This window comes from Cinclus cinclus, chromosome 21 (assembly GCF_963662255.1).
Source record: "Cinclus cinclus chromosome 21, bCinCin1.1, whole genome shotgun sequence".
Lineage (NCBI taxonomy): Eukaryota > Metazoa > Chordata > Aves > Passeriformes > Cinclidae > Cinclus > Cinclus cinclus.
The window spans coordinates 5,134,528-5,160,372 of NC_085066.1; the positions used below are offsets into that span (position 1 = coordinate 5,134,528).

Below are 25,845 nucleotides of genomic sequence, written 5' to 3' on the forward strand. Positions count from 1 at the left end.
TTTAAGCTGACTGTCATGAATGACTGGGTTTAGAAGTTATGGGGAAATGCAGCTTAAGCGGGCTAAAAACAAAATCCCAGTGATGGCAGAAATGCTCCTGTTCTTTGCCTCTATTGCACTGGAAGAAGAAATCCAGCATCAAATAAGTCAGTGCAGCATCTTTACCAGATCACACAATGGGAAACATCTTTTCACTAACCTTTTAAATAGCCAGTTAAGACAGCTGTGTCTGAAATTTCTGGAAGTGATGGAATTCCTCAAAATGTTGCTTTAATACTCTTTAGATAAGTAAAAATCTTTATCTTGCTCCACAATCTCCTTGGTTTGTAGATATGTCTGAGTAAAGGATTAAGATGGTAACATACAGAAAGGGTAGCTGCTAGAGAGATACACAGTTTGCAGTGCCTGGAGATGGGTCTGTAAAACAGCTTGTGGAACCAAATAGTTATCAGTCCTTCAATCTGCTGTGTCCACAGGCCTGGCCTGATTGGGCACATGAAAGGTGAGTTGCAGTGCTCTAGAGGAAGACTGAGCAGGCCATTTTTTGGTAGACCTGTCTCCCATGGCTCTAATTAGCATTGTTGGGTCTTAAATATTTCATGGGCTTCTGTGTGGTATTCTTTTCCCTTTGAGTTGCAATTACAGAAGGGTTGCAGACTTTTTTTATTGTTGAGCTCAATTAATACTGAGCTGCCAGGAGGCTCAGCAGCTGCAGCTGGGCCATTTCCACAGGGTGAAAGTCAGGTCTGTTCTCTTTGCAGCAACACGGGGCAGATGTTACCTGGCAGCTGCTGGGGCAGTGCTACAGCTGGTGCAGCCCTTCTGAGCCCAGGCCCTGTGAGGTGCCCCACAGTGAGGGCCACTGCCCTTGGGAAGCAGGAGGAGCGAAGGCTAGTTCAGACATTCTAGACAAGTATCTCAAACAGCTCAACTGCCACGTTTTTGCTGCATGGTTAATTGTGGTTTAGGTGAACAAATGCTGCTTCCTGTTTCCACTTGCAACCCCATTTGGGAACTAACACAAGAAACATGAAGTTGTCTGGACCTATTGTACTGAGAGGTATTTCAGAAGAGGTTTGCCAAAAGCAAGCTTGGCCATGAAAGGCTATAGTCCAAAGGGCTGTTGGGTGTGAGTAGCTTATCCATGCTTCTGGAAAGAACCAGCATAGTTTAATGTATGCATGGACAAACAGTCATGGCTCCGGTATCTAAAGTGCAGGCTGGACAGGCACCAGCTGTAATGAAACTGGCTTTTCATGCTGTTGGAAGCAGTAGGACAACAGCTGTAGTATACTAACCTCCTACAGTTGAGTGTAAGCTGGATTGAAAGGGTAATCAAACTATTTCTGCTTTTGTCCTAATTAATTTGGGGGTGACATCCAAGTTGTGCTAGTTAATTGATGTTACTAGGCTTTGTGGAACCTTATGGTATATTCTCTGTTTATAGGTTGTAGATATTTTGTAATTGCTTTAAGGGTGTTAAGTCTGCACTTGCTGTTGACTCTTAGGTTAGGAGTCTTGTGGGAGAGACATTACACCTACAAAGTTACTTTATTGCTTCTGTCTGAATCCCACCCAGGTGGGTTTATGCAGGTGACTCCTGCTGCAACAGTTTATACACATCAAAGGTTAAATCTGTTGGTGACCATGTCCATGAAATCACAATAATGAATGGTTCCTGTAATTTTATGCTTAAGACTGTTTCAGTTTCTCATCTGTGTCCATTTACAGAAGTGATCTCTTTGGGGTCTGTCCTCCTGTACTCGGTAAAAGCCTTGAGTGCCAGGACTGGAAGGGAGTGCTGACATGAAAACCCAGAGAACTGCTTTCATGGTTTCCCCAGGGCTGAATAAACCCCAGGCCCATTAGATGTTGCAATCCTCTGATAAGGTTTCAGCCATAAAGAACACAGCTTGTTGTACTGAGGCACGTGGTCTAGAGTGGTCCAGAGTGATCTGACAGCACATATCTGTCTGAACTGCAAAACAGGATGAAAACACCTCTGACAGAGGCGAGTCATGCTGGGCTTGCACGTGTGCTGCACAGGGTGGTACAGCCCACAGCCCTGAGCAAGATAAAACACTGCAGGAGACACACACACAGCTTAGTTTAAGAGAGTTTAAAAATTCTTATTTGTACTTACATGCCATTAAGGTCCTGGATGCAGAGATGAAGCATTTTAAACCCTCATAGCAGCAGGAAGCAGAGCATAAATGGTGTTAAAAAAAATGCTTCAATTGAACATGGTAAATAAAGCACATGGGAAATGGCTTTGTGCAGCTGCAAACACCCACCTTCGTGTGTGTGTGTGGGGGGGGGGGTCTTGCTGCATTATGTTTTAAGTTGGTTTTTCAGAGTCAGTATCTGTAATACCCTTCAGCCACAGCAGTAGGAGCAGCACTGACAGCTGTTTTCATAGCTTAACAGCCGAAGAGAAGTTGGGTTTTGTCTGGCATTTTATTTTCTGTTTGAAAACGAGCGGAAACAAGCAGGGGATTCTGCACATTTTATGGCTTCAAGGATGAGCCTGGCCCTGAGGCCTCAGCCTGCTCCCACAACAGGTACAGCCTTCCTACACCAGCATTCATGCAAAACTGTCTGGAACCCAGCTGTGCCAGGACACAGGCTGCAAGCAGTAAACCAGCAGTGCAGCTGCTTGCAACAGAGGGACAAGTGAAAGGAGAGGGCTGGTCCTGGAACCAAGTTGAGTTCTGTAAGTTAACTCTGTCCCAGTACTGAAATAGAGCTGCTGAAAAATCAGCTGCCTCCCTGTCTGGGGCAAAGACACACAGTGGAGACAGAGAAGGCAGGGCACAGGTCTGCAGCTTCTGGAGAACCATCTCGCTTGCCATGCACACAGCACTGCCCCCGGCCTTCCAGATGGAGGGGTGCTGGAGGTGGGCAGGTGCTGGGGGAAATGCAGCCTGTTCCTGGCCCCCTTCCCACTGGAAGGGGGGGCTGGCACACACACACATCCTGCTCAGGTGGTGGCAGAGCCCTGTGCACACCATGGAACAGCCCTGCACTGGCACTGTGGGAGGAGAACAGCTCTGGCACTGTGCTGCAGCAGCCACAGTTTGCTGTCACAGCTGAGGCAGCTGTTGGAGGAAAGATTGCTGCTGTGAGTGGACTAGGGCAATGACCAAATACACATGTTGCTTCTGTCTTGTGCCTGCTCAGCCTTTCTTTAACTACCCTTTTTATTGCTGTCGTGAAACAATACCAAGTTCCCACAAGGGCTGGCAAGAACATACAAGAGGGGACACAGCAGATGTGGTTCCCCTTGCTCAGACCACTGCCTGCCTCTGCAGTGGACAAGGTACCCTGCTGCTTTAGCCCACACCAGGGCTGACCCTGCAGCCACACAGTGGGACCTGAACTGCAGTGCAGGGATGCTCTGCACTTCCCCAGGCTGGCCAAACTGGGATAACCCAGCTCCTATGACACAGGGGGTCTTTGGCCTCCTTTTTAACACCCTTCTGTTTCCACCCTCCAGTACAGAAAAGCCCTCCTGTGACAGACTGGATTGTATTTCCACTTCCTGGCAGCACTTTCAGGACATGGAAGGCAGCTGGCCTGGTTTACTTGGTCTGTCCCCTCTCCTAAAGTGTAGGAATTCCTCCTTCTGCCCCAGGGATCAGACAACACAGGAAGCCCATACCTTACAACTAAGCTGGGTGAGAGCTGGTCAGGTCAGGCTTCCTGAGGAGTAGACAGGGATATGGAAAAGACCTGCAAAACATCTGAGACACTGGCCTTTCAGAAACTTTTCCCTGGAAGAAGGTGCACATGGAGGGCAAGAGAGAGGGCAACACACACCTCTGTACTGAGGGGGGCCTTGGCCTTGCAGCATCAGTACCCACAGCAAAGCTGCAGTGGGTTTGCAGGCCTATGCAGACCTAAGCAGAGCTCTATGCCAAGAGGAAGTATTCCTGCTACTTCACTTCTAAAAAGCCATCAAATTCAGACTTTATACAACATATATAGAAATAACTTTTAATTAAAAAACCAACCTTGCATCAAAGATTATTGTATCAGACATTGAGGCAAGATTCAAGTTTAAGACAAACCAGTGTTAAAAAAGTGTTTAAAAAAATAATCAGAATGTGCAATAAACTACAATGTAGCAATAGGTTGTAGTGTTGAAACTTTACTGAACTGTTTTCATATGCCCAGTGTGTATTTCCTGTCATTTTGACCAAAAAAAATAAATTGACACTAAAACTGGGTCATCTGTCCAGTGCCATTCCAGATATTACACATGGAAGAAAACTGCACGAAAAACAGAGACTCCTATTAAATTGCCTTCAACTGTCCTACACAGAAAAACTGCCTGTTGATGGATTATACCTACATTCAATGTTTAATCTTTGTTAATACCTCTTGGGAGTGCAGATACATTCCAAGCTATGCTATTTAGATGCAAGTTTAAACAACTTGTCTTTGTTTTCTCACTGTGAATGCATTGGGAAATGCAAAATCTATCCAGAATCACAATGGAAAGCTCTGGGGCTTTTTTTTTTTTTATTGCTCTTCAAGACATTAATCATCTTTTCCTTTCCAGCTAGTCACCAAATGTTGGCATACTTACGAGACTCTTCAAAGGCACTGTACAGAAAATTGGAACAAGACTTTAACATATTAAAGCAAAGTATTATGAGCCTCATTAGCTACTGAAGGACTAAGGAAGTAAGATGATCCAAACCACAACATTCCATGGACTGTGTCACTGATTTGGCTTTGACCCCTCTTCCCTCCTGTCTCTCCCTCCCCACAGGCCTGGAGCAGAGACCCTGCTTTCTGAGTGTCAGATACATTGACTATGGCAATGCAGTGGGCTACTTCTACTTTATTGCTTGAGGACTTCAATATGAAACATGCCCTAGCACTACTGAGAGCTGACTACATGACTTAAGCTAGGTGCAAGGCTTCCAGATCCCTTGGTTTGAACTGCTGGTTCTCACCTAGCCTTACCTTACACATGCAGTTAGAGAGACAGGTTTTTGCCCCACGGTCATGCCACACAGGAAAATAATCTGAGGCTAACACTTATCCCCACTATTTTCAAGTAGTTTTTCTGTGTTCAGTTGAAGTTGTTGGATAAGGTAAGCAGCATCCCCTGCTGCACCAGAGTCCACTAGAACCAGATATGCATTTGAAAACAAACAGAAAAGGATGATTATTGACAAATGTGGCAATATGACAACAGAAAGTGAATGGTGCCAGCAATTTATGTGCGCCCACTCCCGACATTGGGAATATTAGACTTCCAGCTTGAAATAATTACTTTCTCTTGGGGTTCAGGAAGAAGAAAGTGTTGTCTTTGGGATTTATCCTGCCTGTTACAAAGCAAGAAAGAAAATATATTATATGCAGCTAACATAAAGATTTTGAATTGTGTTGTCATACGCTGTGTGAACGAGAGATTTTACCTTACACTTCTCTCCACCTTAATTGGTTTTCTTAATGAACCACATTATTCCCTGTCACCTTTGTCTCCTTGTACTGTTGCTTCCCAGGCAAATGCTTTTGCAGTCTTCTGACTCTTGGGTAGATTGTTTTCTTGGTGGATAGCCATTGTCTGGCAAAGCAGTGGGTGTGCCTGGAGTGCAGGGAGAGTTGCTGGGGAAAGTTGCACTTGACATTTCAGTCTGATTCGTTGCTTGATCTTGGCACAGTAAAGCTTCTACCTCTTCATCTTTTAGTGGAAAAACTCGAAGTTCCCACAGCCCAGACTGAAAGGAAGCAGAAGAGTAGGAGTGAGGGTGGAAAAAAGAGTATAGAGGATAAAAAAGGATTTCAGTTGAGTCTGAACTGATTAACTGTGCAGAATCATGTGATATCAAGTAACAAATGAGTGCCTTTCTTTACAGTGTTTGCAGGGCTCTTCAGATAAAAAAATACAACATTGCCAGGCACCAAGATGTAAGCTGGCTGCATAAAGTTTTGAATTAATAACAGATCTACCCTTCAACAGGCAATGAAACTTTTCCACAATGCCAGACCATCAGGATGCCTGACCCCCTAATGACCAGCCTGTCTGGAACCTTGGCCAACACCCAGCCTGAACCCAGTCCTTTCGTATATGCCTCAAAAACATGTGCCATGTGTACTGAGCAATGAAACCTGTTGACAGATCTGGGGTTAATTTACAAAGCACAGCAATGTAGTTCTAAACAGGAGTACTGTTCAGTGCACATGAACCTGGGTGACAGCCTGAGATTCTGATCAGTGAGACAGGAGAGTATTTTCAGGTTTCTTTGTTGTCACTGAAGAACTGACCAGACCTGGAAGCTATTGGAAGTACCCACCTTTTCTTCCTGGCTCTCCCTGCAGAGTGGTGCCATTCCTGAACAAACAGAGCTGTGTGCTTCTGAAGTTGGGTCAGGAGCAGAGTCAGCAGTGCAATGGTCTTTCTGCACTGAGTCCTGGCTGTGTCGACCATCAGCATTTTTGCTGTAAGATCTAGTGCAGAATTAGAAATGAGTTTTAAGAACCACTTCCTGACTTTTCACATTTGCCATGAGCAGTTCACATTTTCTTTTCAAAGTGTTCAGTTTCTCTGTACATGCTACCTCCCTTCTGCTTGCTTAAACCAAAAGAGCAGAGATAAACTGGTGTGGTTCTTGACCTTGCTGGCTGGAGCCAAAGCAAAGCTCTGTGTGGAGGAATAAAGTAGATAAAATGGGTGGAACAGGCACACTCTGGCTGCAGACAGCTAGTGACTGATGCCACTCCTGCATCTTGCCCCACATGCTCACCAGAAGTGTGATTTTGGACAAAAGAAATCTGTGAGCCACAAGCTGTTCCACCTGGGAGAGCAGCATCACCCAGAGGAGCCCGTGGGGTCCAAACTGCACTGGAAGCACTGTGCCAAGTGCAACTTGAGAGACAAATCCTTGGGCTCCCCCTTACCACTTCTGCTCTGGACTCAAGTGCAAAGCAATCAAAAATGTAGTAAGATTAAAGATTTTGTCCAAACTTTTAATAGAAATTTAAATGAGATATAAAATAGTAGCATATGTCTGAAATTCCAGGTGGAAGCCTGACCTTGCTCATGAGCAGTTTACTTCTGAATTCAAGCAACACTTAAGATTTTATCAAGGAGTTCAGAGTTTCAAAATTAAGGTACATACAGAACTTTTTATTTTTCAGTACACTTTCTAAAGTTGGGAGGTTTTATGTTCAAAATTGCTTAAAATTAAATTCCTTGAGATGGCTTAGCTCTATTTTTATCCTGCATTAAAAAAGCTATCTTTGACTATTTATTCCTAGTATCATGGTTCACTTTCAGACAAGAGTAGACACAAGAATGTGATAAATAGCAGAAAAAGTTCTCCCAACATTCACAGGCTGCTTCTTGCCCTGGCAGACTGTGAAGTGATTTATGGGAATAATTTTCTCACAGCCAAACTACAGATGCAACTTTATGACATTTGTTCTGATATACGCTACTTTTTGCAAGATTTTTAGTGGTTATATTTAAATCTGATGATCCTGCACCGGATGGCAAACCTGTGAGAATGAACCATTCACACAATGACTTTCTTAAGTGTAAGGCCCCTGGCACAGCCCAGGACCATTCAGTAACACATCAATGAACACTGTGGAGTTTCATCTGAGTCAGGTGAGTGAAGGAGGACTCGTGATACACCAGGTGGCTAAAATCACAGTAACTGGGAGTGGCACAGTCTAGCAGAGCTCTGTGTTCAGTGAAGGAGGAAGATACTTGTTTAGTAATGCCAGATCACTAACATGCCCAATTTCTATAAGTATGCATGCCTCAGCACTGCCTTCCCTTACCAGCCACAAAGTTAAACATACCTGCTACTGTCCCTGATGATTTAATTAATGAACGGTGCCCTCATTCCCAAACTTCTGTGACAGCATTTCTGACACTGCTGTACCACAACCCACACCAGGTTCAATAGGAAGGCTCTGATCAAAGCCAGTACACCTGCCTGCTGTTCCTCCTGGGCCAGCGGCTCTGCTCCCACAGCGACCACCTCGCGCGCTCTCGTTCTTCGTACTTCGTGTGGCGCAAGGAAAAAGCTTGGTCTGACAGATCTTCTACCTGTAACCAGACACAGGGAGAGCTCAGTATGAGCATCACTAAAAACAACACCAGCCAGTATTCTATAGAATTCTGTAAAGGGCTATTCAACAAACAAGAAAAGGCAACACAATGCCTGCTTTCACTACAAAGGCACGTTTACATGCATTCAGTTTACGAGAGCTCTGGTGCATGGGATGCTGTCCTTTTAGCTTTATTTCTTTACCTGTCTGTGATTGATCCAAATGGATATAGAAGTTGTACTCCCTCCCTGCAACTAACACATTTTTCTCTGTGGTGAGAGGCAGAAAATTTAGATGACAAGTATTCATTTGCAAATCAAGGCAGTGTTAGAAGTACATAATAAAGACAAGCAAAAATTCCAACAGCTTCCAGAGATTGCTTTAGGAGGAGGCTGGGAGGCAGCAGGATTTGCCAGGTGCTCTTTAAGCACTGAGAAATAGGTTTGAGCTCACCAAGGACTTCAGTAACTCCACAGAGAGGAATCCAGTGAACCTGAGGTGCCACATTGCTGCTGTGAAACCAAGCAGAAAATGGCTTCTGCTTTGAAGATACTATTTCTTACCCAATGGTTTGCATGATCCCAAGTACAGCTTAAACCAGCCCTAATGCAAGTACTTTACCTACTTGTAGTAAAACAAGAGACAGCTTTTTAGGTATAAGATGCAGCTATTGCACTTGACTTTCACTGTGAAAGTACCATCTGTGTTTCTCTGATGGCAGGAAGTTTGTTGATCATGTTGAACACACCAGGAAATTTGTTCCTTAGCCAGGGCTGGCTGAGGAGTGCTTTGCTGCCCATCCCCCTCACTCCCCTGATGGCAGGGGGAGTTCTTGGCTGGATCCCTCCAGTACAGTTCACAGTTGTTTCAAAGTGCTCCAAACCATTCAAAGTTCACCTAAAAAGCTGAGGTTGGCATGAGTATTTGAATGCTGCAGCCATGGATTTTATGCCAGCTAGTCCCAGCTCAAAAGCTGAGAAATTCTTGGAAAGAACAATTCTTGGTCATAGGAGCTGTGAAACTGCACTGCCAGATCAATGTTAGACAAGAATTATACTAGTAATTTGGGGGGGGGGGGGGGGGTTCATGAAAAATAAACTGATTTTTTTTTTCCTAAAGCAAAATCCTCAATGCTGTTGTACAAGTAACACCATTTATCTTCCAACTGAGCCCACAAAATGCATGGTCCTCACTGCAGTGCCAGGTAGCACCACAGAGACCCTGGCAGTGCTCCACTCCATCGTGTTTCTGTGGAAGCCATCCCCAGATCGAGTCCCTCAGCATCCAGGTGCTTCACAACCATTGGGGTACCATGGCAGAGTATCACAACCAGTCAGTGGGATCCCAAAGGCTTCCTTTTGATTGGAATCAGACACAGGACCCATCTGTACAACTGTGGCTGCCCAGTTCCTCCTCAGCCCAGCACTCGACAAGAATCTTCAGGCAAGCAGGCTGCTTAGTCTGCTCATCTCATCACTCCTTGCTGAAGGCTCCTTCATTGCTTTTATTTATTTATGTTAAACACAAACCACTTTGTTAGCTGCTGGTTTCCTTTCAAGTGAACTTAATGGGCTTCCTCCCCTCTCTGAAATTCATCAGCTCTGTCACTTGGAGGAGATCCAAAGAGGGCTACATCTCAGTTCACATTCTGTCTTTCCAAGGTCAATGATGTACAGCATGAAAGAGAGAATTTTATGAACTACGAAAGTGTTATTCCCTTGGGGAAAATTCAGGATTTTTCTGTGCTCAGATTTCCTTTGAAGTGGAAACAAAAGATAATTTAGAAAGAAAAACTTAGGAATTTGAAAATACTTATCTTAGCAAGTTGCCAAAACTTTTCATGCTGGGAAGATATTTAATTTTTAAGTTTCCATTAAAAAATCAAAGTCTATATTCCCCTCCAAGTGAAGAGTTTTGAAAAAATACAGAAATAAACCTTGTTTGTTTTCCATAGCTGGTGATAGCATATTTAACCACTTGTTTATTTAAAATTAGTTTTGCCATATTCTTTCGAACGTTAAATTTTCTTATTTAAAAATTATTATCTGTTCTATGGATAAAAATCTCATTGCATCAAAATAAAAGGTCTCTACTTGGTTCACTACAGTCTCTGCTGCTCCCCAGTATTTCCTCTAACAACTTTAGATTAATTTAAAGTTCTGTAACAGGAGAAATTTGGTGGGTTTTCCTTACTAAGGTTAGTTTGAAAAAGGACAAAAGAAGTGTGATTCCTCAGTGGGTGGATCTGGCAGTGATGTGGAGAGAAAAGGCTGTGGGGAACGCCTGCTTGGGAGGCATGTCTAATGATTTCACTCAAAGAAAACTAAGCTTTGGATCCCCCCCCCGACAGTACGACACACTGTGCATTAATGTTGAATAGCATCAGGAATATTTCTGAAAGGTTCTCAAAACAACAAAATCTGTGCTTCGCTCTTTGGCTCCACAGGAAACTCTGAGTCATAGGCTGTGAAAACACTTATGCAAAACTAGTTGCACAAGGAATTACTCCAAAGAATTTGTCATTACCAAAACAACTACAAAATAAACTTGAACGCTAAAACTGTGCCTTTTCAGAAGCTTTAATCAGGACAAAACAAATTAAAAGAAAACAGGAAAACCTGCGCCACACCCTCCCATGCCTTAAAGCAATAAGACTGCAAATGCACACATGCAAATCAGGAAACTCAAATGTTCTGTTTCCAGAAAGCATTTTTAGAACAAGTAATACAGCAGACACAGATAGTAGATTAACTTTTGCATTGCCAATTTTGTTCCTATAAGGCAAAATTTCCAGAAACAAAAATGCACCCATAAAAGGTAAGCTTTTTGTTCTCAAAAGCACAATGAATAGGCCTGATTCCCAGCAAGAGCTGAGTTCCCATCCTCCAAAGTGTGGCTCACGTGGAGCATGACAAACTGGGGACCCCACATTTATTTGTAATTTAGTAAATGTTGGATACCAGGTCTACTGCATGGATATGGACTGTTGCACTGAAAGTCTCTAAATGAAGAAGACAGAGAAGAAGATACAGATTAAGATGACAAAGACAAATAAAATGAAGAAAATAAAAGTTAACCAGTGGCAGAAATCCCTGACTACTGCTTGACAAAAGGACAACTCTGAAGTTTTAAATTTAGCTAAGCAGAAGACAGAGAAGTAAAGAACCTATTATGTAGTACCACAAAACAATTTTTAAAGTTATGTAATTTCCAACACAGGCTACTATGCAGTGAAATAGAGAGGATTTTATATAAAAGCAGAAAGTGTATTTTGCCTTCCCTTGTGTTACATGAATGACCTACTAAAGCTTGCCTTGACTTTAGCACATTGAAGCAATTTCAAGAGTGTCAGAGCATGAGTGCAGAAAATGCCAACAGGTAACAGTGCTGTTTCCTCATGTCTTTTTACAAGCTTACTCGGTAGCAGATGTAACTCAGCTCAAAGCTAGAGGAAGTTGAAGAATTATGATGAATTACCTTCTTCAAGTACTCTGAAAAACACCCGAACTAATTAACAGATCCCAAAAGAAAGGGGGAAATTGGCAAAGGATTTACAAGAACAAGGTCATTAGCATTTTTCTGTCTGACATCTCTCCCCCTCCTTCTACCCAGTAGCTGACAGATGATACAGAAGCAGTGGGCCACAGCAGGAGGCAAAGCTGCTGTATTGTTAACTCGAGTTATTTCCTGGCCAGAGGATGAATCATACAGGATTCAGAGTCATGCCAAACACAAATGTACTGGGTGGGCTAGTAATTCAGACATTAACTTCAGAGAGAGACCTTGAAGTCCCTTCTGCAAAATACACTAAAAGCACGAGACAAGTCATCTCTATGGGATCTGAAATCTAAACAAGAAATCCACAGGTTCCATGCAAGTTCCTTGAAGCCCTGAAAGCAAAATCACTGCTGAAATTCTTCACTCCTCCCCACCAGACACCAGGATGAAGACAGCAATGAACAGAAGATGCTCAAGGGACAGTGTGCCCTTGCTGCCTTTATTACTTATTCTCCAAATGGTTTAATTAAATATCCTTGCAGGAGAGTTCTCCTGTGTGTGGAATTTGACCTCCTTGTACAGAGGAAGGACAGGCATGTTTCCTGCTAGCTGGGATGGTACTAACCCACAAGTGGGTGGGTGGAAGTAACATAAATCTGACCACAGACTTCACAGGAATTTCTCAATTGGATGGGAAAAGGCAGAGACAGAGTAAGATTTTCTCTTCCTTCCAACCCAAAAGTGTGCTGCCAGATAAGTGCAACTACACCAGGTAAGGAGTTGAGACCATGATGTTCTCCTAAAGGAAAGGTAATGGAGCAGGTAGCTACAGACCTAGTAAACCTCTGAGGAAGTTCATGCCTTGTGGAAAGTATGTTTTCTACCCCAAGGGAGTGACATAATCATTTGTTTACTGAGTTTAACGTAACTTTCTGCTACTTAAATGCCATCTTTTTCTACTCTATGGCAACTAAACCTCTGCTTTGGAGATTCTCTCAAATAGCAGCTTAAGAACAGATATTGTGGATAAAGGCAGGAAGGAATACAAATCCTACACATACAATTGGTGATAGTGGCAGAGACTGGAGGGAGATTAAAGATGTCCAAAGGACAGCAAAACTGACAGGTTTTGGAAAAGAAGCCACAAAGAGATTGGAAGGACAGAAAGTCAGCCCAGAGATCAGACTTGCTGGCACATTCACCCCAAGGTTGGGAAACGCCTCAAACCCTTAATTAGGGGAGAAAAGGACTCCCCCAGCTGCAAAGTCCATGGACAATCCCTGAAGAAAAAGGTAGATACTTTATGTCTGGAGGAAGCAAAACTAGCCAATGATTTGCAAACTTAGCTCAACAGGCAGGCAGGAAATGCTGAAGGTTATGTTGTTCCTGACTATGCAGAAAAGTTTATTCCCAACAGAAGGGCTGCAGGAAAACAAATACTGAAAAGGAAACTGAGGAAACTTGCTGGACCCACAGGCAAGAGGCCTGATCAGCATATGAAGAGCAACATGCCATAGGAAGGGGAGGATGAGAGGGAGGGACAGCACTGGTGGCCCCACGGGGCAGTCACACTGGGAGAGGCAGCATTACAGTGCTCAGGAGCAGGGTGGCACAGCCTGACCCAAGGGACCCTTTGGAAGAGCTGACTGTGCAGCAGCAAGGGGTAAGAGCCACACAAACAATGAACGAGGAATATTAATGGTGTACTTGCATTTCTGTCTTCCACTGTAGGGATAAGACACATTTTCACAATCTGATACTTAATACTTTATTTTTGAAACTTGAAACTTACTGGCATTTGTATGAAGTCAGCATTTTCAGAAAGCACGTACCAATTACCCAAATTATATATTGTATCTACTTCAAATAAAGCTAGTGGTTTAATTAAAATATACCCTACCTCTTCTTCATCTGTGGGCGATTTTTCTAGAGGTTGAAGTTCAACAACTCTCCAGCTAGAAATAAGACAAGGAAAATCAAAATAAGTTTAAGGTGCTGATATATATACAAATAGCTGAAATTTCTATTTTCCTTTCCCAACAAGGTATCTAACCTTTCCTTTTCCTAACACAGGCTTTAAGATATCCAATACAGTTGTAATAATACTTTTCAACTTAAAAGACATTAAAAAAAACAAATACATCTGAACAAAGTTCAGAGCTTGTCAGCCTTATTTTATTATTATTAAATTTAAATTTATTAAAGGCCACAACTACAACGAAGATTTATATAAATCTACTTCTACTTCTAGTCAGTCTGTGCATCTGCCATATCCCTGTGTATATCAGACTATTTCTCCTGTGCTATCAGCTGTCCAAGTCTTCCCCTCACTTCAGTCACATGAACTCAAATGCACAGATAAAAGCCCAAGTGCATGAAAAGATCATTTTTAATATTATAACAATTCTAATTCTGTGTAAATTATATTCTTAATTAATGTTCTCATGTTCATTTTCATGTCTTTGCAATTCAGGAGGTTGTGAACAAACCTTGGAGTAAGGATTTCTTTGTACTGTAGTTTCTCCAACTTTGATGGTGCCACCAGAGACATGGGAATAACAATGTTGTCTATATCATAGGAGCTCTCACTTCTCAACCTCCTCCTGGAGTTATGCTGAATAATAGAATCAACACAAGAGGACATCAGCTCAAATCACAGGAAAAACATGCTAGCAGAGAAGCATCAGAACTCACAAGGAGAAAGCCTGACCTTTAATGGAAACAAGAGTATTCTGAAGTGCTCATTTACATGCTCTTTGACAATGATCAACTCAAAGGTGTGAAAAACGAGGTTCACTTTTCTGGTAAAATTTAAAAAGTTTAATAAAAGACAACAGCAGACAAAGCTAATAAAGCAAAGGGTCAACGACTGAGTGCTTGGCATTCAGCCAAGAGCACACTTAGCATCTTTAGAGTCACTTTTTAAATACTTTTTTTAGTATATCAGCCAGTTGTGCATTTATAAACTATTATGAATATTTAATTTTTTTTTTACAAAACTAGTTTACATATTCTAGGAACTGTATAGTATGGCGATTTTTTGGGCTTTTTTTTAGGGCATGCATGTTTTTGGATGTGTTTTTAGTTCATTCTCATTATTATCTTCAGTTTGGGCTTTGGTCTATACTTTTTCAGATGGCAGCTGCTTATACTTGGCATATTAGTAGTAGAGTTTTTATCATATGTTTACTGAATGTTATTCTAACTAAACAAGCAGTTCAATTATAACTATATATTAGCTAATTCACTACTATGTTTAAGTTTTGTTAATAGCAGAAATAAAAACAGTATTCTATAGAAAAGTTATTTTAACATTATACATATAGCATTTATTTTAATATTTGTGAAAAGCCAATTTTATAATACGTATTTATAACAAGGGAATAGAGGAGTGTGTGTTGTCTAAACTATGTGAGATGCACATTTAAACTCAACTCTGCATTAAAACATGACAACTTACAGAGCACCAGTATACCACTAGGCTTAGCAAAACCATGGGACCTGAATCTGAATATTGTTGTGAATTTTCCATTAATATCAGTAAAACAGTGTGTTTCTGTACACTGGGTCAGAGTTCTGCTGCTCCTCAGCAAATTATATACCTGGGACTTTGCCTGTATTTCTGCACAAAGGGTTATAAATAGGGAAAATGTGAGTTAACAAATTTGTGACTATATTTGCACCATGAGGCCATTTTATAAAGCTGCACCAAGAAAAAAGGGTTCTAAGTGCCCTAGTATAAAACTGGGAAGATAAATCACGGTGTATTTAATGAAATTTGGGAAAAAAAGGTACAATGCCAATAAATCATAATTTACACTCCAGTTATATGATTTGCAAAATTCTTTTACAAGCAAGTATCTTTTAGAAACACCACTGTATCTGTTCAGAAACAATCTGCAATAAATTAGTTAATGTAATCCACTAAATTCGCTGTAGAAACGCTCTGCACTGTCACAGGACACTTTTACAGATGTAAAAGGCATGTGGCTTTGGATTATTCATTTGCAGGAGTCTCTGCTGGTATTTCATTGAGACAGTGACACATCTTTGGTTTACCTGTGATGAAGTGCTGTGAGTGGGTCGAGACATGGCACTGACACTGCTCGTGGGAGTAAAACTGTTGTGGGACTCGGGCTCTGCATGTTGGAAGGAGAATGTCTCAAACTGAGTGCTACTTTCACCTGTCATAAAAAACAACAATCAACAAGACATACTGGCTGTTGGCTCTTAGACTGCAGAAATTTTTCCACACACTAATAGCAAAACCATTTCTAGAAGCCCACAGTGAGCCACTTAAAATTTACTGGATACTAAAAAAAGCCATCTAAATAAACACTTGCTCTTCATCCTGTCATTGTTGTTCCACAAAACCCGTCCCTCTTATTCTACAAAGGATTTCTTCTCATGGAACCAGCTTACATGGGCAAACTCTGACTCTCTTTTTCAGGAGCTGTCATAGAATGCACACACAGCAGATGCAATCTGACTTAGGTTCCCCGTTTCCTAGCAGCACTTCTTCAGTTGGGGTGCATCTCATAAGTTCTCCCTGACTGTTTCTTCCTTAATAAATGATAAAACTGGCAGCAAGGGTAACAAACAAAATCAGTTTAGATCTCCAAACCAATAGGGCTTCTTCTGATTCACTGCTCCAGACAAATTGTAATTCCTGTTTACTCCCATTCAGTCCCAATATAAACAGCATTTAGTGGGATTCATAATTTAACCACGTGTTCTGCTTTTCTTCTACCTAATTTCCAGTAAGAAAGGAGAACTCAGACTTAATATACCAACAAACAAAAAGAATGAGTGTATTCCAACATGGAAAAAGAGGTAAGACTGATCCTGAAGACTGTATTGCACAGGCTGGGTCAAGGTCATGAGCTACCACCTCCCAGGCAGTTCTGCAACTCCCTGGCACACAGCTTTTATTTTTGGCCTTGTTCATTAGGCTGACCTTCCTCACTGGATAATTTCTCCTAGATAGAGCCCAAAATAGGAATAAATATGTAGTAATACACCCACAGCACTAATAAGCTAAAACTTCTGCTCCTACTCATGAATGCACTACAGAAGAGTTTTCTGGCCCTGGGATGATCCTCACGATAAAAGATTGCTTTTTCGGTTCCATTCATTAAAAAAATAAATACTATTGTCAGAGGACTAAGGGTAACTTCAAAAGGTTTATTAGCAAGATGCTTTCTCTCTTACTAGTGCTCCCACGTAACTCCAGTTGTTGATCTCAGTGTCCATGACTACACTTAGGGAAACTGAGAAACGCTGAGTCAGCATCCACCTCCTAGGGACCAGCAAGTGGTCAGGGGAGCAGGTGGCATGGAAAACAAGATCACTGCTGGTGAAAGGGGACGGGGCACAGCACCCCACTGGAGACAGGCACAGACTACAAGAGAAGGCTGTACAGCAAAGGCAGGGCTGTACTGCACAAGGGGACAGACTCAAAGGACAACCCTCATCTAAATCCAAAGCACTTTTCAGTGGGCCCCAAACAGCTTTTTGTCTCTCCTAAAACTTTCTAATTAGTTGGGTGGTCTTGCTTTGGGGTTGTGGGTTTTGGAGTTTAATCCTAGATAATAATTTTTTATTAATTCATCCCTGCAGTAACTCCTGTATCTCCACCTCTACTGAAAGATTACACTATCAGTTTTCACCTGGAAATGTACCAGCAGTTAATTTTTCCACAATGTTAACTGATCATTTATACCTTTTCATTATTTCCTAAGGGAAATTTTAATCTAATATGGTTTCCCCTCTTGCTCAGTGACTTGTTTACTTCAAATGCATTGCAGAGAATTTTGCAAAAGGTTTTCCAAAAGTTACATAAATGAATCTGTAACAGAATTGGTGAGGCTTTACATTCTAACAGCCTGGAGAGGTAAGATGCCATTTATTTTTACAATGCCATGCTAAATTTTTTATCCCTACATTATCACATTATTCTACAGAATTTTAGGGCACTTCCTATTAATTTACCAGGTGCTGAAGTAGAGATTCAGTGGCTTAAAACAGAAAGGTAACAAGGGTAAAAACACAGTAAGAACTGGCTATCCACAAGTCCTCTGGAATGGATCCAGAACCAGAAATGACAGAACACAACAAATGAAATACAGTAGACAAAGATGCCAGGAATAGTAAATGTTTCACTGGGCACATGACTTAACAGATAACTTTGCAATGTCTGTTTCACTGACTACTATTTAAAAAAACCCTTTCCTATTAAGAGTGACATCTGGTATTAAAAGAACACAGCTGAACTGCTGAGCAGTTTCCTTTAAGAGTACTCCAAAAATAAAATACAGCAGCTTGTCTCATTCTGTATGTACACTTAAGAAGAAAGATTATTACCATGCTTTAAAATAGCCAATTATTTTCATGGTGTTCTAAGTCCATTTCTTCATAAGTTTCATAACAGTATCCTTTTTGGAGAACACCTTTTAGTTCTCAGAGCCCAGTGATATTCATACAGTACATATTCTAAAAGATGTAGTAGCCTCTTGCAATGCTCTTTTTCTCTTACCTACTGCTGTCTCACTTAGATGCCTTTTCTTTCTTCCTTCTGACAGCTGGTCAGGTGTTCCTAACACCAACTGAGATTTGGAATTAGACAAACAGCCACTGCTCCATTGTTTGACAGAAACATGTGGATAATAGTCTGTAACACAAAAAGCACGTATCAAGTTGAGAAATTACCTTTCATCAGTACAATTTACAGGAAATCTCAACTGCTGAGTTATTTATAACAGCCCCAAACTTCTGATAGGAATCCAAATAGTAACAGGACTGCAGTCAGGCACCTGGTCCAAAATCCCCCCACTGGAAGTATCCTCCTACACCCCTGGTGGGATCACCTCAGTAAAATTAAGGAGAACCTGACCCTGTGGTCTGAGAAGAGATTCCTCTTCCACCTAAAGCCATTTTCAGTAACCTTCTCTGATAACCTGCTTTGTGACAAGTTTATAAACTGATTCTCTTCATGGCAGAAAATACTGACAAATGAATGAAAAAACAGCCTTGGAAATACTAAAATATTTTGCTTTACATACCATTGTCAGCAGATACTTTAAATTCCCCTCCCAAAGGTGAGGTATCAGCGGGTTCTCCTTTGATGTCATCCCTTCTTAATAATGTTTCAAAGTATATGTGAAGAGGAATATCTAGTAAGAAAAAAACAGAAATCCAAAGGAATAGCATCTCTATTAGAAACATGGCAACCTCTGATCCAATGAGTTCTGCATCATCACTAGAGGTCTAGGAATTGATTTATCCATCATATTCAACATAATCTGTGAGATACACTGCTTAGGACTGAAACACACTCTGCAGGGTATTGAGTAAGAGTAACACTGGGGTCTTCCCTCTTGACCAGCTCCTGCACAAAACCCAGCAGAGAGCACACATTGCACTTCTCCTGTAATGTGAAGAGGCTTTGGTTCGGCCTTTTGGGTACAAGTTATTAATGCTTTTGGAATTTGTTACTGCTGGGAAATGATAGGTATTTTCAAGGTACATTCCCTCTCCATCTTCCTGGAAAACTCGACAGCAGGGCAGTATAATTCATTTTCTGATGGGAGCTCTAATTCAGAATTAGTCTGCAAACCATTTCAAGTGGTAAGGAATCTACGCCCTGTTGTAAGGCAGGAAGGCTTAAAACAAGAACTACCTCTCTCTGAAAAGCCTTTATGGAAAAAAAAAGAAAAGAATGAAGCAAAATTTAATTGAAAAAAAGTGTCTATGTCAATGTTTAATGCCCCAAGGGTGGGCATTAACTACATGTATTTATGCACAATCTTAGCCTCATGTGCCTTCAGGACATGCCAGGACAAAAACTTTCAACATCTTTTGCTAAATAAAAAAACCAATTTTTTTCTTTCTAATTGTATATGGATCTAACTTGATTGTTTTCTCACAACACCCCAAGGTTTTTGCTGTATTTCCTACTCTACTTCCAAGTTAAACAAAGAAAGTCTGAAAGGTATATTAGTCACAATATTTAAGAGAGAACCAAAACATTTACCCAGTTTTGTTAGTCTTTGTTTTTTTTTTTTTAAACTGGGAAACCACCTGGGTGACTTCAATTTTTCATTATGCCCTCCTGTATCTTAATACAAAGGGCAAGAATGCTTGTTTCAATCAATCCACAGCCTAGGTGCAGAAACACCAGAAACCCAAACTTCTTAGATATAAACTACAATTTTCCAGTTATCAAGATGCAAGTTCAAAGAGGCACTGTTAATTAACAAAAATCAAACTCCCAGAGTTCCAAAATTAAAGAAATGCCAACAATGTATTTTTAACATTCAGAGAAAATGAATTCAAAACTATCATTTTTTCTACTGAAAGATTTTATCTATAAATATGCGGGCACAGCACAAGCAATATTTCAAGAGAAGTTATTGCTCTGGAAGGGGATAACCAAGAAAGTTGCAAAGAAAACATGAAATGGAAGGAGGCTACAACTCGGAAAATTTCTACCATGTATTTATTCACAATAATTCTTTCACATGAAAGAAAATGTCAAATAGACTAGTTTTCATGAGGAGGTAGAGACAGCAAAGTACACAAAGTAAAGCATGAATCCAGCCTCCCTCAAATGTGAGGACTGCATTTCAACAGGAGATAGTAGCTCTAGTACTTTTTCCCTGTCTCAACTATTATTAGCAAGGCTCCTGGAAAAGAGAATAAATATTCCTTAAGAAATATGTTCTTGACACTAGAATGAAGCTAGAAACATTTTTTCCTCCTCCATCCTGGCAAAATGTCCAACAGCAGCCACAGCACAGTCCAAAGCTATTTAGGTTTTTTATGACGACAAAGCTGTTTTTGAGAAAATAAAAGGTCAATGTTCTTGCTTCCCCAGTCTGTCTTAAGGAGGAGGTAAGAATGAACACAAGGGTCACAGACTGTCCTTGAACAGATGTGTAAACCCCTGGGGTCCAGCTGCACTGTCAGAGTCACAGAGGAAGTGACAGAGTGTGCAAAAGAAGAAAGATTCAGGCGATGTTTTTCTGTCCACAACAGAGTTCTGCTGACTGGGATTTTGCTGTTGCACTCTTGGAGTGAGTGTCCCATTTCTCCTACCTGCTCCTACAATAAACTCCTCTTTAACCCATACGTGGGATGCCAACTGCCAGAGCTGAGGCTTTCTGTGGATTCTGTGCCCACACTTGGGTCTTCTCTACAGACTGGTGACAAGCTCTCCAAAACCAAGGCTTAAGTTAATTCCTGACTCCCTAATAAAAAGCTGTAGTGTCTACACTGTCCTTCTGGGAAGACAGTGGGTTTCATTAAAGATTTGAGCAGTTCTGTGGAAGTCCCAGCTCCATCTTCAGAATTATTCTGTGGCAAAGAAGCCCCCCAGAACAGCATGATTCCTGTACTGATCAGTAACTACTTGGAAAAAAACCCCACAAAAATTCCATCCCTTCTTCTGGTAACACCATTTTGGCTGTTATTTTGTCAAGTTGCACCTGCACTAATTTCAGGGCTGAGTCCCAGACAACATCATCTACATTACTGTCCAAAAGGACTAAAAGATCAGATGACAAGAAACCATAAAACTTCAAAGATAATCAAAAAGGCTGACTATCACAAAAATAATTAGAAAATCTAAATAAAGCTTTTTAGTCCAAAGGGCCTAAACAGAAAGACAGTTACTTATGAAAACAACACAACCATGGTATGGGAGTGTGTTGCCAGAAGCACCATCTCCAAAGGACTAACACTGACTCAATCAGACACATGATGAAACACCCAAGCACACCCTTTTCATGACCAGTCTTTCAAGGCTGTAAGCACATTGCTGGTATGAGAAACCTAGAAGGTGTGTTTTTCAAAAGTCAGGATGAAGCCAAGATTTTTATTTAGTCTAAACTCATGTATTTTGACAGCGTGAAGTTTTCTGTTAAGGGAACTGTGTCCTAAAAATCACTGAAAAGACAAGTTAGTCCACAACATCTACAGCTGTCACAAGCACAACCACTCTGTTAACAGTCATGGCATTACTTACCTGAAGGAAATGATAAGACTGGATGGAAGGAAGAGTCCAGCTCTTTCACATAATCTAGGATTTTAGATTCTGTGCTGTAATCACTGCTGCTGAAAGTGCAGGCTGGCACCACACATGGCAACTGAGTTTTATATGGAAAGGAGGCATCTCTAGATGGAAAGGTCTGCAAGAACACACCGAAACAAAGGTTTTTCCTTTATTCATGTCTTTTGAATTAGACCAAGAAGAGGAAAAAAACCCAACAACTCAGTGAGAGACACTCTTTAATATGTGAATGGGAAGAATATTCCAACAATCTCTAGACAGTCTAAATATGACTTACCTTCTCTTACTAGGGACAACAGTGCACATTACAAAGAATACAAACTGCTCCTTCAATTAGGACCAGGAAACAGCTGTCAAAGCATTCAGATAAAATCTGTTTCCAATCATTATTTTGATCCATCAGATGACAAACAAACACCCCTTTAAAATTTAATTCCAGTATAACAGGCATGATATAAATGCACAAACAAACCTAACACCAGACTAAACAGAGGGGTCTCATTCATTTATCCCCTTTGTAGAATACTTAGCATCAGTATCTCCAGGCGTCTTGAGCACACACATTTTAATGCAAGGAACTATACTGAACATTTTGAGCACACTGTGTACTTACATTAACCAAAAAGGAAAGTCTTTACCTTGTTATAAATGTCAGATAAGCAACAGAAAGAAGACATACAGCAGTAAACATGGAGAGGGATGCATTAAGAACTGATCAGTAACAGGAATTACTAGAAAGAGATGTGCAAAGAAAGATTAATGTAGCTGCTTGGATGCAAAGCTTGTTAAAGTATGGAAGGTAAAATGCTGGATGGCACAGAACTGGTAGATGTGAGGCAGCAGGACTGAGGAAGGGTGAAAAAGAGCAGGAATAGGCAGGCCACAGACTGAGCTCTGAAAGACAGAAGAATTAAATGTCATGATGCAAGACAGCAGCAATTAGTAGTCTGTGCTTCAGAATGTGCTACAAAAAGTACTTTGGGGAAACAATGTGGCATAAGTTACTTTCTTACTGGCTACTTGTGGTAGTAACCCCAAAGATACTGACATTTTTTATGGCTTCTATAAGTTTCTGGTATTTTGCCAAATGCTGCAGATCCTGCAAATGGGAAGGGAGAGAAAGGGACACTGGAGTACGTAGGGGGGGTCTCAAGACTATCAGTGTGCCAACAATCACATTTATCAACCCCTGGGAAACAGTTCCAGTGTGAAAAACTGGAAGAATGAATATGACACTTTCTTATGACTTTTTATGGAAATGTGCAGCATCAAAGGCAAGGCTATCAAAGAACATTACTTGTATTTTCTGAACTTCTGCTTTCTGAATCTAAGAAAACTCTTCCTCCTGCCTGAAATACTCCAGGCTGCACTTCAGCACTGCCATTCATGAATTAGTGATGCAGCAATTTTATCTACCACATGAAATTGCCTCCACTTAGTGAAAGCAGTCCTTCTGCCACATGGCATCAATATTCACAACCCACATTATCTCAGGAGTTCCCCTTTCTGTCTCTTCCTTTCTTCTCAGTTACTGAGCTCCCTATGCTGGTACTGTATCTCTGAAATTCCTAAAATCAAGTAAGCATGTTATGATGCTGGAGCAGAGAACACAGGGATGGTGGGGGGAGGTTCTTGTATTTAACATTCCCCCCACCCAGGAAAACATTAGCAGTCCAAAATCCACCTTGATGTATGCACAAATGCTTTCAACTTAACTTGGAAAGAATTCTTTCCTAGCCCAGGACTCCTTCAAATCAATGTTCTGCTATTTTCCTGTGACAGACATATGGGACTCTTCATCTGCTAAACTTTATAAACATCCATAAAGTGTTGGCAGACCTGGGTCCTGTGTTTGGAAATACTAGAGGGATAAATACTAAAGCAAACTTAATGTTTCCCATTATATGGATGATTGCACTAAAGCTTAAAGAGCTTTTAGATAGTTGTCTACCTCAATGCACTAAGGGCTTGCTTTTCAAAAATGCACAAAAGCATATTTCCTCTTGATATTTGGGTTTTAGAAATGAAGTAACTTACTAAATCTCTACTCTTTAAGCTGCAATGGCACCACTTCTGCCTGTCCTTTTTTGATTTTTTTTTTTTTAATTAGAAGCGAATCCACATTACAGTAGATAAACCTCTTACTCATTCTTTAAAAAGAAATTTCCAAAAACTAACCAGTAAAATCACCTATAAAGTATATAGACAAGACCAAGACATTCTGACATCCACACCTTTAGTCCCTACTCACTTTTTCTTGCTTTATTTCACTTCAGCCCCACAAACATCCAGATAATTAAAAGCTGAGCCAGCTCAAAATCATGCATACGTGGTCAAACAACCTCACAGTCGAAATCCATTTTGAAACTATATTAAAATCCATTTGCCAATATCAGTAAATGGAAAATTCTTCAACTTGCCTGTGGTGGGAATTACAAAACCTTATGCTTGAATTTGTACCTTGAACGCTCAGGCATCAACACCTAAGTAATGAAATCTTTCATTAAGCCAGTTTGTAATCCAAAAGAAAATACAGACTTCATAGAAGGAAGAGCAATTTTATTTACATGCCTGTGAAGCTACTAGGAAAAAAAAGCTAAGAAATTTGTCAGTGTCTGTGTTCCCAGATACCAGATCTGGTTTAAATTTCTGATGGAGTAGTCTTCCACCAGAAAATGCTGAATTGGTGAAAAAATGGTGTTTCTCAGAAATGTTGAGTTAATCAACTCTTGATAAAAAAAAATTCAGGAGCCCTTTGCACTGGAATTAAAGCATTTTACTCAAAGAAAGTGATTCAACTTTTACTGAAATAAAATGGAAGAATTGTTTATTGGAAAACTAAACTCTCCCTGCTTGCAATTCCAAATAGAATACAATCTACAAACCAACTGCCTTTTCCAGCAGTCAATTATTGAAACTTTAACACAGTAAAAATAAAAAAAAAAAATCCACCAAAACCCAGCTGAAAACAAGCCCAAATATATTTCCATTCAACCATGACAATGACATAGGAACATCATGGCACACAGCTTTTAGGAGACAGGCCCCTGCAGCAAATCTGACCAAGATGCAAACCCTTCAGAAAGCAAGAGAGGTTACAAAACTCTTATCAGTCTTCCCTTTCCCCTTGCTAGACTACACCTTGCACATCTCCTGAAACATTCTTCTTCATTACTGAAATACAAAACCTCATGCTTCCTGAGCTCAAGCAGATATAAGGATAATATTACGTAATATTCATTGTATTAGGGAAAATTCACTGTATTTAAGAGGAAGTGAGGAGTGTGCAAGCTTTAAATATTCAAATAAAATAGCAGCTCTGGTTTAAACTTGTGAAACTTATGAAATGGAATGGTGTCAATCAAGAGACTAATTTTCTAGACAATTATGAATTTTGAACTTGGATTTTTTTCCCCCTTAGTACTGTTTTTCTGGATTACAGAAAACAGAGAGTAATTTTGAAATTCATAACAATTACTGCACTTGCTTGTCACAGACTGATGCATTACACAAAATTCAACTGGCTCATGCCTCTGTTCTTGAAGGGTCAGAAGGCTGAACTCTACTGGCATCCCATCCTTCTGAGGAGAAAAAAGTGTGAAGCTCTATGAAGCACACCATAACTGAAAGGAAAAATGTTTTGTACTCCCAGTTAAAAACCTGTGAAGTGAGTCCTCATTTTGTGGTTTCAGCTACTGATCACTAAAACTTCTACCATTTTTGGAAACATGCCCAAGTGTAACACTACAGAGAGCCACAGTTCAATTATGCCACTGTGTCTGAATCCAGTGAGTTAGTTAAATTAATTAAAATACACTCTGAATACCTGCCATATCTGCTCCTGATTACTCTTATTAAGCCCAAAAAGGCAAGGAAAAATGCATGTATTCTCTCTACAAACACACTCTCAGAAGTTTTCAGAAATATCAAAGAAGATCTATCTCCCTCAATATTAAAAACTGCTCTTCAGTAAATGGGTAGCCAACTAAACTACAGAGATTTAATTATGAGACTCAGCCTCTGTGTGAGTAGCTGACAACTCCCCTTTGAACATCAAACACACCAACTTTTAATCCTGCACTGTGTACAGATGATATTACTAAAACTGCTTGCCTCAGTGTTTTAGCATCTGCCTGAAGGACAGCCCACTCTTCCAGGGCCTCCCTCTTCTGCACTCAACAACCTGCTCTGAGCAGAGCTGT

At 40.8% G+C, this 25,845-nt stretch overlaps 1 protein-coding gene across 2 annotated transcripts in view; it reads right to left on the reverse strand.

Annotated features, from left to right (window-relative positions):
- Positions 1-3,980: 3,980 nt before the first annotated feature.
- KANSL1L (KAT8 regulatory NSL complex subunit 1 like) overlaps positions 3,981-25,845 on the reverse strand; it is a 59,011-nt gene continuing 37,146 nt past the window's right edge. The window contains exons 7-15 of one of the 2 annotated variants that reach the window (XM_062506598.1): positions 21,599-21,761; positions 18,636-18,746; positions 18,110-18,244; positions 15,634-15,758; positions 14,064-14,188; positions 13,475-13,529; positions 7,962-8,074; positions 6,312-6,465; positions 3,981-5,735 (exon numbers count right to left, since the gene is read on the reverse strand). In XM_062506598.1, the coding sequence (XP_062362582.1) occupies positions 5,487-5,735; positions 6,312-6,465; positions 7,962-8,074; positions 13,475-13,529; positions 14,064-14,188; positions 15,634-15,758; positions 18,110-18,244; positions 18,636-18,746; positions 21,599-21,761 (1,230 nt within the window). In that variant the 3' untranslated portion in view covers positions 3,981-5,486. Of the gene's footprint in view, positions 5,736-6,311; positions 6,466-7,957; positions 8,075-13,474; positions 13,530-14,063; positions 14,189-15,633; positions 15,759-18,109; positions 18,245-18,635; positions 18,747-21,598; positions 21,762-25,845 lie in introns of those variants that run through there. The other variant, XM_062506599.1, reaches the window with a different exon arrangement.